Source organism: Microcebus murinus, chromosome 20 (genome assembly GCF_040939455.1).
Source record: "Microcebus murinus isolate Inina chromosome 20, M.murinus_Inina_mat1.0, whole genome shotgun sequence".
Lineage (NCBI taxonomy): Eukaryota > Metazoa > Chordata > Mammalia > Primates > Cheirogaleidae > Microcebus > Microcebus murinus.
The window spans coordinates 20,063,904-20,076,802 of NC_134123.1; the positions used below are offsets into that span (position 1 = coordinate 20,063,904).

General features: G+C 47.2%; 2 protein-coding genes across 4 annotated transcripts in view; one reads left to right on the top strand and one right to left on the bottom strand.

The window, feature by feature from the left end:
- Positions 1 to 12,899, bottom strand: part of SLC7A6OS (solute carrier family 7 member 6 opposite strand) — a 319,699-nt gene that overhangs the window by 34,882 nt on the left and 271,918 nt on the right. The gene's annotated exons all lie outside the window — the stretch shown is intronic.
- PRMT7 (protein arginine methyltransferase 7) overlaps positions 1 to 12,899 on the top strand; it is a 41,092-nt gene that overhangs the window by 27,119 nt on the left and 1,074 nt on the right. For all 3 annotated transcript variants that reach the window (XM_012742354.3, XM_012742352.3, XM_012742353.3), the window contains 8 exons: positions 3,916 to 4,043; positions 4,373 to 4,508; positions 5,503 to 5,586; positions 5,943 to 5,990; positions 6,685 to 6,774; positions 10,261 to 10,422; positions 11,556 to 11,630; positions 12,489 to 12,649. In XM_012742354.3, coding sequence (XP_012597808.2) covers positions 3,916 to 4,043; positions 4,373 to 4,508; positions 5,503 to 5,586; positions 5,943 to 5,990; positions 6,685 to 6,774; positions 10,261 to 10,422; positions 11,556 to 11,630; positions 12,489 to 12,649 — 884 coding nt within the window. The remainder of the gene's footprint in view (positions 1 to 3,915; positions 4,044 to 4,372; positions 4,509 to 5,502; positions 5,587 to 5,942; positions 5,991 to 6,684; positions 6,775 to 10,260; positions 10,423 to 11,555; positions 11,631 to 12,488; positions 12,650 to 12,899) is intronic.

Sequence of the window (12,899 nt, forward strand, 5' to 3'; positions counted from 1 at the left end):
AGTACGTGGGATAGTACTCATAAAAGAGAAATGCAGCTCTGGCCAGGCACAGTGGTGTGCATCTCTAGTCCCAGCTACTCCGGAGGCTGAGGCAGGAGGATCATTTGAGCCCAGGGGTTTGAGGCAATGGTGTGCTGATTGTTCCTGTGAACAGCCACTGCACCTCAGCCTGGGCAGCACAGTGATTCCCTGTCGAGAGAGAGAGAGAGAGAGACGCAACTTTAAACTACAATGAGATATCATTTTCATCTATTAGTGTATAAAGTTTAAAAGTTTGATAGCACTTTGTGTTGGTAAAGCTTGGAGAAAGAGCAGGAAAGAAAATTGCCAGGACATTCATGGAGCACAGGGTGGCCCATTCTGTCAGGTTGGAAAGTGATGCCACTTCTAGATGTTGGGCTCTGGATAGATTGGCATACGTGCAGAATGAATGTGTGTGCAGCCCTGGTTTAGTAGAAAAAGGACAACCTAAAGAAAAAGGACAACCTAAAGGCCACTAGTAGGGACTAAGTCCATTATCCTTTCAGTGGATGAGGTGGCTCTCTCTGCACTGATGTGGAACAATCACCAGGATGTATTATTAAGTAAAACAAAAATAAAGGTGTAGAACTATATGTAGTATACCAACATTGGTATTAGTAGAATTAAGAGTGTATGTGTTTATGAGTGTATAGTTATATGTGGTGTGTATATAAGAATATCTTTGGAAGAATTCCCAGAAATTGGTAAAAATGCTTGCTTCTGGGAAGAGGAGTGGAAATTAGGGGTTTTGGAGACAGAGTCTCGCTCTGTTGCTCCAACTAGAGTGCAATGGCATGATAACAGCTCACTGCAACCTCAAACTCCTGAACTCAGGTGATCCTCCTGCTTCAGCCTCCTGAGTAGCTGGGACTACTGGTGCACACCACCAAGCCTGGCTAACGTTTTCTATTTTTGGTAGAAATCAGATGTCACTCTTGCTCAGGCTGGTCTCAAACTCCTGGCCTCAAGCGATCCTCCCACCTCGGCCTCCCAGAGTGCTAGGATTACAGGAGTGAGCCACCTCACCTGGCTGAAAGGAAACTTCTTTTCCACTATATGTCCTGTATCTTTTGAATTTCCTCTCATGTGCATGTTACATAGCCTCCTTTCCCCCAACACACATACTCAAAGAACAAAAAGCAGGAAAGGTGTTTCAAGGCTGAGAAATAAAACCTCCTCTCTTTACCCAAAAATGTCCTAGGCACTTTCCTTTGTGTGTTCTGTCTCCAGCCTGCCTGGTGTTTACCACTGGCTTTTGTTTTCGTTGCTTACCTGTCGGTTCTAGGTGCACATAATAATGACTTTGTGGGAGGCCTTTGCAGCTCCTGCAGCCCCTCCCTGAGTTACTACTCAGGTCGGGAGCTACTCAGTCTCTACTTTACCTTCCAGTTGCCTGGCCCCAGGTGGGCAGGTGGACATCCAGCCAGTGTGTGCCAACTTCCCTCTACCGCCTTGGTGTCCTGCAAGGCCTCTGTTGTGTGTGTGGTGTGAGTGAGTCACTCAGAATTCACCCACAGAGTTGAGATTGGCACTGGATTGCATTCTTCCTCTCCAGGAGTATGATGGTTGCAAATTTAGCAAAAGAATATAATTTAAATATTAGTACTTTACATATCTTCAAAGCTACTGTGTATGTGTATTCTCCTTGAATCCTCATGTGAGACATATGGGTAACCACCGCAGCACCCAAACTGAGACCCAGCAGGCTCCAGGGGTTGGAGCTGGGCCTGTGTCTAGGAAGTAGTGGAGTGGGTCTTGTGTCCTTTCTCTACCAGTGATGACTTTTAGATTGTTAGGAATTTGAAAACTGCTAATGAATCTTCCTCATGCATTCATGAAACCCTTTTGATCTTAAATATATTTAGCCTGTCTAGCTTTGGCACAGTGGGTTGTCACCAGCTGTTTAGCGCTAGGCCCCAGGAGGCTCCTGTGGTGGGGAGTGTGGGGAGAACTGATGACAGGGAAGCACCATGGGAGCATGGAGGGTTCATGAAGGCTAAATTTGCATAGTGTGGGGATGAATAACTGTTTTTAAGAGAACCTGTTTTATCCTCCTTGTTTCTACTTATTTTTTTCAGAGTATATCTGGTTGGGTTTGCATTTTCTTCCTGTTATGTTCAAATAGGAACATACATGGAAATGTTATTTACCTGTCTTTTTGTTAAATTCAAGACCATGTGGGTAGGACATGTTCTTATGTGCTAAGCCATGCCCTTGCTTTCTTACTGCGGTCAAGTTTTCTTTCGTTAGTTCCTGAAGATGACAGAGAATGTGTAGGTGGTCGTCTCGTGAGTTGAGCCAGGCATCTACCTTTTAGAACAGTTCTTTCTTTTTTAAAAAGAGGCTTAAAAATTGTAAGAGTAATAAACTTCATTATATAAAACAAAAATAAGTTAAAAATCACTGTGGTCTTGCCACCCAAAATAACTGCCTTTCTTTGATGTCTTTCCAAATGAGTGGGTTGTGTCAATGTTTTTCTCTGTGTTTTTCATGCTGTTCCATAGCCTTCACAGTCATCATTTAAATGTCTGAGAGTACTCCACAGGAGGATGTATATATCCATGTCTGAGCTGCTGGACATTTGGGTTGATTCCAGTTTTTGCTAGTATAAATAATTCTGTGATTTGTACATTTATGTGAATATAGCTTTTTCCTTTTTTGTTCTGTGTGGTTTTTCTTAGGATAGAATCCTATACATAGGGTTTGTAGTAGGGATCAGCACAGCTTATTAAAAGTTTACTCGGGTTCTTCATAAACCATGTCTCACAATTTAGAGTGTTCTAGTTCTTTGAAAACTTCATTTAATTCAAGGAATAGACCAAACAAAACCTTTCTATACTATTTTCCCAACTTTTTATTTTGAAAAATTGTAAATCTATATAATAAGTAAAAATGAACACCAATAGTTCTTTTACTTAAATTTGTCAATTGTTAACATTTGCCACATTTGCTTTCTTTCTCTGCTTCCTCCCCCACTTCTTCCGTCTCTCTCCACACACACACACACACACACACACACAGTTTTTTGCTAAATTGAAAGTAAGTTGCTGGTCAGGTGCAGTGGCTCCTGCCTATGATTCCAGCAATTTGGAAGGCTAAGGCGAGAGGATCACCTGAGGCCAGGAGTTCAAGACTAGCCTGGACAACATAGTGAGAACCTGTCTCTACAACAAAAGAAAAAGCAAATAAATTGCAGACACATGGCACTTTACTCTTAAATACTTCAACATGTATCTCCTAAGAATGAAAACAGTCTCCAGTATAAGCAGGATATCATCATCACACCTAAGAAATTAACAGTGATTCCATAATATCATCTAACATATGGTCTAAAATAAAATTTCATTAATTTTCTCCAAATGTCTTTAGTAGCCTTTGTTTTCCTCCATCTAGGATCCAGTTAAGTTTAATGTATTACATTTGATCTTTTTGTGTTTTGAAATCACTTCTAAGGCAAAATTCTAGTTGTTAAAGCTTTTGGAATGTGTGCCATGGGATTATACATAATCGGGTCCCCTCCAGATCACGAGCTTTAAACTCTTTGTTTTTTCCCTTCAAGTGAAACACTAAGCACACCCTCATGGCGAAGAGAGAGCGTTGTTGCTGCTCTGATTGGGTAGGGGCTGGAGACTGCAATTGTCCATTCCCCTGAGAAACCCTGAAAGGCCACTGCCCTTGGCCACATTGTGTCTTCCTAAAGCCAGCAGTGTTCCAGCAGGCTCTTGGGCTGCTGGTCTGACTTGAGAATTTTTTTTTTTTTAATGTCTCTTTGGCCACAGTAGCCAGCTGTAGCATACATCATGGTCTCCCTGAAAACTGATATTTGGCTACTGGATAAGAAGCATTGCTCTTGTTGTAGCTTCCTGACAGCTGACTCTCTGTTCCCCATTTCAGTGGCGGGACCACTGGATGCAGTGTGTGTACTTCCTGCCACAAGAGGAGCCTGTTGTGCAGGGCTCAGCCCTCTGCCTGGTAGCCCACCATGATGACTACTGTGTATGGTACAGCCTGCAGACGACCAGGTATGCCCGAGCCTCGTAGGGGTGGAGGACTGGGCCTTTGAGACTGCATTTATGTAAATTCCCCATAGAGATGTGAATGGGCCCACTTGTATCTGAAAAGAACAAAATAAGAGCAAAGGTTTGTGACTGGGTGTGTCAGTGCCCATTTGTGTGTACAAAAAGGTCGTCATGAGTCTCTGGACTCCGTTTAGAGTAGACACATGTGAAAAGTTTCCAGTTGGAGGTTCCTCCAACCTCTAAAGCTTACTCAAGAACCAATGTCCAGACTCATGTCTGCTGGAGTCCTGAAGATGTGTTTGTCACCTGTGTCTGTTCATCTCCTGGCCTAGCCCTGAAAAGAACGTGAGAGTCCGCCAGATGCGCCCCGTGTGTGACTGCCAGGCTCACCTGCTCTGGACCCGGCCTCGTTTTGGAGAGATCAATGATCAGAACCGAACTGATCAATACACCCAGGCCCTGAGGACTGTAAGTGTCCGGCTTACGGTGGGCAAGAAGGAGCTTGTTCCAGGGCCCCAGCACTCTGCTTATTATGCCAATTTAGGTTTCTGTGTTCCTTTGTCTGTGAGTGGATTCAGCGAGTTCCTCCTGGGGTGGGCACTTGCTGGAGCGCTTGTTACTGGACTTCCTGAAGGGCTTTTGCTCTGCTGTTCTGTGACAGCCTCTGGCTAGGAGCCTCCCCCTGCCCCTGCATTTGCCCTGCCTTTGCCCTCGTGGGCACTAGTACTTGGTGTGGGTGATCCCAGTGGATTCAGCTACCACCTCTCCTCTTTTAATCTGTTGCTAACTTTATAAAATTTTCTAAAATGTAAATCTGATCATGCAAGTTTCTTGCCTATAAACCTTTGCTCCCTGCTACCTATAGCAGGGGACTCAGCCTGAGGACCACAGACAGGAGTAGAGGTGGGTCTCTTGGGCTCCTTGGAGTTGTGTACAGAAATATGTGTGCACACGTGCACATGCATGCATTTTGGGTGGTGGAGAAAGATCCAAGCCCTCCAAAGGTTGTCTCAGAGGAGTCTGGGGCCCATAAAAAAATCCCTTCCTTTGAAGAGTCACTTAAGCCTTGAGTGGTCCACAGCTGTCTGTGCTGTCACCAGACAGGGAAGAAGCCTGTCATAGACTGGGAGGTGGCCTCCTCCAGGCAGGTAGGGCAGGCTTACCTCCGGGCCTTCTGGCCTGTGTTGAAGGTCTCTCCTGACAGTAGGGTGTGTGGGGAGACATTCTCAAGGGCTGTGAGGATAGGGTGTTTGCTGCAGGGGCCTGGGAGGTAAGCATGGTCACACGGGGGCACAGGAGGATCCAGCCCTGCGGTGGAAGGGTGGGCTGAGGGGAAGATCAGATTTCACAACCAGAGTCTGGGCGAGTGGTCAAGGAGCAGGGAGGTGTTTCTGTCAGCTCTGACAGGAATCTCCTGACAAACCTGAAGAAGCCCTGTGCTGAGACTGCTCTCCCCCTGCAGATGCTGAAGCCAGGCAGCGTGTGCCTCTGTGTCAGCGACGGCAGTCTGCTCCCCATGCTGGCCCATCACCTTGGGGCAGAGCAGGTACTGGGCCTATACCCTTCTGTCAGCTTCCTAAGGCAGTCCCTGTATGCAGTCCTGCAGTTGGAGCTCTTTGCAGATGCCACCGTTGTGTGTGCAGCATGCGTGGCTCGGGGCTGAGGGGTTTTATCACCTGTGTGTGCAGGCAGGAGTCGGGCCATAGTGCTGCCATGGAGCCGCAGCTCAGGTTCTATGGGGCCCCTGCACAATGCAGGTACTGTCCCAGGTAGGGACTGAGCACGGGTAGCGTTGCTTAGGTGCTGTCCTCTGCCTTGAATGATCTTGCCACGTTTGAATCTTTTAATTTCTTCCCCTACTAAGTGAATCTCTTAGAACTGATAGTGTGGTGTTCTCTCTAGGTATTTACAATTGAAAATTCAGCAGCTTCTCATAAACTGATGAAAAAAGTAAGTGATAATTGTTGTTACTGAAATAATGAGGGGACCTGGGGGGCCTTCCTTTCTGAGTCTGGGATCGCTGGCTTTGAAGCAGAGTCAGCAGTGAGAGAATGGAGTGTGGCAGCTGGGTGGCAGCCGCCAGCGAGAACTGCTCTCCGTTGTCTTGGCTCCTGCCTGGAGAACGGCTCAGAAGCTAGGGCTGTCATTGAAATAGACACAAATGCTTGTACTCTTTTGTGGCTGAAGAACTTCAGGCTTTTCTCTTCACATAAAACTAAGAAAACTGAAGTCTCTGCAGTGGTAGAACTGAATGTATGATGCATTTCTGTGACACCAGTGCCCAGGAAATCACTGCTTCTAATCCAAGATGGTATTTATTTCTCCCCCAGCCAGTGATTGGTTTGATTTCCTCTCCAAAGGGGAGCCTACCTCCCCCAGAACTGCAGGCTTGGGCTAGGTCCTGCTATGAGCCTGCAGTAGAAATTTCTTTTGTTGCTACATTTTGCAATCATGCTCTCATCCTTGGTCTGTAGGCTGCACTTCAGGGTGGTGCAGGGGAAATTTCCACAAAGCAAGTAAATGTGGTGCTCCAGAATTGTTTGGCCAGAAAACTTGAAGCAGATAATGTAACTTTGAGAGGTTTTTTTCCTAGACAAAAACAATACTTAAGTATCAATACAGTAATTTCATTTTTTTTTCCAAGATCTTCAAGGCTAACCAATTGGAAGATAAAATTAATATCATAGAGAAACGGCCTGAGTTATTAACGAATGCAGACCTCGAGGGCAAAAAGGTGAGTAGCAGGAGACGGGCAGTGGCCTTGGGGCTGTGTCAGCATGGACAGGGCTGACTGAGATAGACCCGAGCACCACTCTGTCCTCTGGGTCTCATAGTGGGTCCCCCACATAGTTTGCCAGCCAGGAAGTCGCCATCATTCAGGGTGTGCTGAGGCTTTCACAGAGCTGCGCAATAAGCAAATGATTGCACTCCTCTTAACTCTGGCTCCTCTCTGCTCCTTCAAGGTTAGGCCGAGCAGCTCTGTTGGGATTTGTGGGAGAAGAGTACGTCCCTCTCCCCTTTTCCCTTCGCTGCACTGTCTTCATTGTCCCATTTACGCCTTCCCACTCAGTTGGTCTTCCAGGCCCTGCAACTGCTTCCACCAGGAACCTTGTTACTAGCCACGACCTCCCTGCAGGCTTCGTCTGTTCCACCTTTGGCCCTCGTGGCCCTGCGGAGCTCTCCACTCTCAAGAGACTCTTCCCCAGGTTCCTTTGCTCTAGACTTTCTGGCTGGTGCTCCTCGATGTCAATCTCCCCTTCACTTGGTCCTTCCCTCATGTTGTTCCGTGGTGCTCTCTCCTGTCCCTCCTCTCTAGCTGAGCCTCTCCAGTATCACATCCCTGCCCGTACAGCAGTCAGTGACATCAGAGTTGATCTTCACTCTTTACTTTTTTGGATTCAAATCTCTTGCCTGTCTGTCCTTGAATATCCCACAGGCCCTTCAAACTGGACTTCTCCAAAGTGGCCTGTTATCTTTCATCCTTCTAGCCATCCTTTTTTTTAAATAACAGTTTTACCAAGATGTAATTGACATACCATAAAATGAAGCCATTTCAAGTGTACAATCCAGTGATTTTTAGTAAATGTATGGAGTTATACAGCTGTCACCTAATCTCCTTTTAGAACATTTCTATCACCCCCAAGGTTCCCTGGAGCCATTTTGCAGTCAGTGAGCACACCTACCCCAGGCTCTGGCAGCCACTGATCTGTTTTCTGTCTCTATACATTTGCCTTTTCTGGACCCTTCACACAGGTGAAATAACGAGTCATGTGGGCTTTGGTGTCAGGCTCCTGTCACTGAGCATAGTGTCGTTGAGGTTCATCCGTGTTATAAAAATGTGTCAGTATTTTGTTCCTTGTTAATGTTGAACAGTGTTCCATTGTGTGTCTGTGCCATGTTTGGTTTGTCCTTCACTTGCTTATGGAGATTTGAATTGTTTCCATCCAGTTTTTGGCTATATTGAATAACAGTGCTACAAACATTGGTGTATAAGCCTGTGTTAGGATATATTTTCCAGTTTTCTTAGGCAGTTGCCCAGTCATGGAATCACTGGATTGTATGGTAATTATGGTTAACTTTTAAAAAAACTGCTAAACTGTTATCTAATGTGGCTGTACCATTTTACACCCCCATCAGTAACGTATGAAGTTTCCAGTTTCTTGGTATCCTCACCAACACGTGGTATTGTGTCTTTTTTTTGTTTGAGAGTCTTGCTTTGTCACCTGGCCTAGAGTACAGTAGTGTCATCACAACTCACTGCAACCTCAAACTCCTGGGCTCAAAACAGTAGCTGTCTTGAGTGGTGGCTCAAGAGAGGCACCTCAGCCTCCTGATTAGCTGGGACTAAGATGCATGCATGCCACTATGGTCAGCTGATTTTTAAATTTTTTTGTAGAGATGGGGGTCTCACTATGGCATTCAGGCTGAGTCTTAGTGTAGCTACTTTAGTGGGTGTGCAGTGATGTCTCATTGTAGTTCAAATTTGTATTTGCCTAATGACTAATGATGTTGAACATCTTTTCATGTGCTTATTAGCTATCCTGTTTATTTTGTTTGGTGAAATGTCTATTTAATTTTGCCCATTTTTTCCCACGTCTTTTTTTAAATAACAGTTTTATTGAGATATAATTCATATACCGCAATTCACTCATTTAAATGTATAATTATGATTTTCGTATATTAGTGAAGTGGTATAACCATCACCAAATTAATTTTAGAACATTTTCATTACCCTAAAAGAAACTCATATGCATTAACAGTCAACTCCCCATTTGTCCCCAAACCCACCAGCCCTGGGCAGCCACTGTTCTACTTTCTGTCTATATAGGGTTGCCTATTCTGGACGTTTCATGAGAAAGGAATTGTGCAGTATGTGGTCCTTTATTTCTGGCTTCTTTCATTTAGCTTAATGTTTTCAGAGGTTGTCCGTGTTGTAGCATAAATCAGTACTTCATTTCTTATTGCTGCATAATATTCTATTGTATGGATATACCACATTTATTTTTCCATTTATCAGTGGAGGGATATTTGGGTTGTTTCTCCTTTTGGGCTGTTGTAAGTAGTGCTGCTATAAATATTTATCTACAAGTTGCTCTTTTTTCCCTCGTAGATGAGGGTATAGAAGATAATTAAATTCTGCAAGTCATTTATGTGGTTCCCTGGCTAGACTCCAGGTCCCTATTGAATACAATTGGTAAGAGCAGGTGTTCTTGCCCTGTGCCCAGTGCTGGGGGCAGGGGGCGGGGTGTGCACAGGGCCAGCCCTTGGCTGTGTTCCAGTGTTGCTGCTGCGTCTCTGTCATCTCTTCCTAGCCCTGTACTCATGCCCAAGCCCAAGCCCTGGATAGTCGGCCTCCTCCTCAGTACCTGCCACATCTTCCTCTCCTTTCTCTCTGCAGACTCCCTGCTTCTTGACTGGACTGTCACAGTGCTCACCTGGGTCACCTCCCATCCCCAGCTCCACACACATCACGGTCCTCATAGGGATCTTCCACATCACATTCCTTCCTATTCTGAACTCCTGGTGAATGCTTTTGGTGGCTCCGTTTTTGTCTCCAGGGCAAGTCCAGCCCCCTTAACCTGTCCTTAGCTGCCTTTGGGTGGTGTGGCTCCTGTCCACCTTCTTCACAGCCACGTGACAAGCTCCCGTAGGGCCTTGCTCTTGCCTCGCCTGTCCTTCTGCCTGGAGGACCCTCTCCCCACTCCTTGGCTTTTCTGCCCCCTGGTCTTGCATTTGTTCATTTATTTGTAAATTTTCACGGAACATCTGCTCTGGGTCGGGTGCCTTGCTGGGAGCTGCCAGTGTCCCCACTTTGGTGGTGGTCAGAGCCTGGTGAGGGAGACACAGACAAGCACTGGTAAGTTGTGATGATAAAGGTTTGAGTGGGGATGTACAGGATGCCGTTCTAGAAGCCCTTTCTGGAGCTTTTATCTCTGGGGTCCCTCCATGCACCCCTTCTTTCTGTCTGTCAGGTGAGGACAGCTCCTATCCTGTCTACTTCCCTCTTCCCCTCTGCACTCCTGAGCAAAGGACTCGTATCTATTTCTCTTCTTTGTGTCCTCAAGGGCAGGTACACATGTGGCATGCTTGTTTGTTGACCGAGTGAGTGAACGAATGAATGGCCCGTTACTTCCAGGTTCCTGTGAAACTTGGGACCTGTCCTTCACTGCTCAGCTCGCCTTTTTGACACCTGGGTCTTGCTTCTTGCCCTGACCACTAGGTCTCTCTCCTCCTGGGGGAGCCGTTCTTCACCACCAGCCTGCTGCCGTGGCACAACCTGTACTTCTGGTACGTCCGGACAGCCGTGGACCGGTACCTGGAGCCCGGTGCTGTGGTGATGCCCCAGGCTGCCTCGCTGCACGCTGTGGTCGTGGAGTTCAGGGTAGGCCACCCTGAGCGTTTTATAGAAAACAAAAGCAGGAGGGGTAGGGAACCTTGTTTTCTTGCAGAGACCTTGGGTGTGGATAGAGCAACTCAGGCCTCGATGATTTGAGCCTTTCTTTTCTGATCAGTGCACTGTGGGCTGAATAGAAGAAACCTGCCTTTAAAAAAATGAAATGTAGCCATTTGACATATGAAATGGAAATGGCTATGTGTTGACATTTTACAATTGTGGCTTATCAGAATAATTAAAAAGTATAAATTAAGCATTTCAGAAGACACGCTGTGCAGTTTTCTCTGCTCTCATTAAGAGCCGAGGCTCCAATTGTTAAAAGCATTTTGAGATGGGAGAGTCAGCTTCTTTATGCAGGAAAAAATTGAAAAGCTTCATTTTAATTTGCTCATCAAAGCAGAACCACAGTCACAAAGTCATTTTGGGAAAGGCATTTTTTATTAAAAGGATTTTGAAATGCTTTTAACCTGGAATGTAGAGTGAATCTCATTTGATATTTCTTTTATAAGAATGGCTTTACTATTGGTAGTTTAATGGCTCTAAAGCTTAATTTCTGGGCATTTGTTTTGTGTTATTTATTAACCCAGTCAGATTTCCACATGAATTCTGGTTTTCATGGCCAAAGAGGGGATGTTGTGTCGCAATCAACATCTATTCCCAAGCATAAGTCTCAGGCAGCAAGGAGGGAAGGTCGCCTGGCTTGAGTGTACTTGGGTTCCTCCCTTGGAGGACCTTTTTCTCTTTCCAGCATCCTGGTTCTCTGTTTACAGGCTCAGAGCCTCAGAGGATTGGTTTATAAATTTCTTCCCAAAGAGATGGTGTTCAGAGGGGTTGGGCAAGAAGTGTAAAAGCCCAGCCTGGGTGCTCCAGCTGACTGAGCCCTCCTAGAAGGCTCAGTGCCATGCCAGGATTTGCAGTTCCCCCCATAGTCTGTTACAGAAACTGTCCTGGGGCTTTGGCATCTCTGACACCCGTCAGCCTAGGGGTCTCCTTTCCAGGTGTGTAGGGGCAGCATGCTGTGCCTCTAGTTCTCATTGCCACACTGCCTGCGCCTGAGGCAGGCGTGGGTGCCAGCTGTGTCTTCATGGTAGGTGTAGACAGGGCTCGCACCTTCCTCACAGGACCTGTGGCGGATCCGGAGCCCCTGTGGTGACTGTGAAGGCTTCGACATGCACATCATGGATGACATGATTCAGGTAGGCAGGGCCACAGCTCTGAGCAGTGCCCCACCCACCCATTCCACATGGCCACGGGCCTCTGACAGGGACATCTGGCTTCCCTAGAGTGGCCCAGCTTGGCCAGCAGAGGCAGCATGCAGAGAGCTTTTCTGTGTGCGGCAGTGAGGTTGGTGCTGCCATTTTGGTTAGTTCACCATGAGCATTAGCCCAAGAGCCACTGTATATACCAGGCCTGTTCCTGGCCCCATGCTTTTACCCCTGAGTTGGGATCTTTGGGGTCTGTATGTCACCACATCATTGGGACTTCTCTTGCCGTGCCAGCAGCTTGTTTTCTGTTGGGACAACCTTTGCAAAAGGCACTTTGGTGACCTTCTGAGGCGGCCATTTTCATTTTGGGCACTCCACTCCAAGGGAGGGGTGTGTAAGAAGTGTTCCTGCAGGTCATTTGTGCAGTAGATACTGGCAGCTTACCTCCTACAGGCAATGTTCTCTGTCCACCTCTGACCTGCCCCAGCCCTGTCAGGTGTTTCCTGGTGGTGGGTCTTACAGCCGCAGTGGTCAGTCATTGCGGGTAAGTGTCCAGGTTCCAGGTGTTCTCATAATGATGTAGACATTTGGTCCTCAGAATAGCTTAAGAGGCACTGTCATCCATTTTTAAATGGAAGTGATGCAATTTAATGAAGTGATGCCCAGGAGCTGGCTGACCGGTGGCAGGAAGGGGAGAAGCCCGCTGGTCTGATCAAAGCTCAGCACCTCTGTGAGCACCCCCTGACCCACATGACTGCAGTTACCCTGGGCGCCTGGGCCAGGCGGGGCCTCTTCCTGCTGGCTATCACTCTGTCTCTGCACACCCTGAGTCCCCATCTCTGTTCTCAGCATGCCCTGGACTTCAGAGAGAGCAAGGAGGCCGAGCCCCACCCACTGTGGGAGTACCCCTGCCGCAGCCTCTCCGAGCCCCAGCATGTGCTGACCTTTGATTTCCAGCAGCCTGTCCCCCAACAGCCCATGCGTGCCGAGGGCGCCATGGAACTGAGGCGGTGAGTGTAGGCTCCGGAGAGTGTGGGGGACAGGAAGGGGGCGCCCTAGGAGTTACCACCCACGTGGTGAAGCACAGCTGGCCTGGGAGATGCTGACAAGTGGCAGATGACACTTCCTTGCCTTGTCTTTGCCTGTCCCTGTCAGAAGTGGCCCTGCATGTGTAGTGGCTCCCACAGCTCTGGGCGTGCGGGTGTGAGGAGGGAGAGCAGAGTGGGCCATGCTCAGCCCCACATCTGAGGCCCCCTTGTC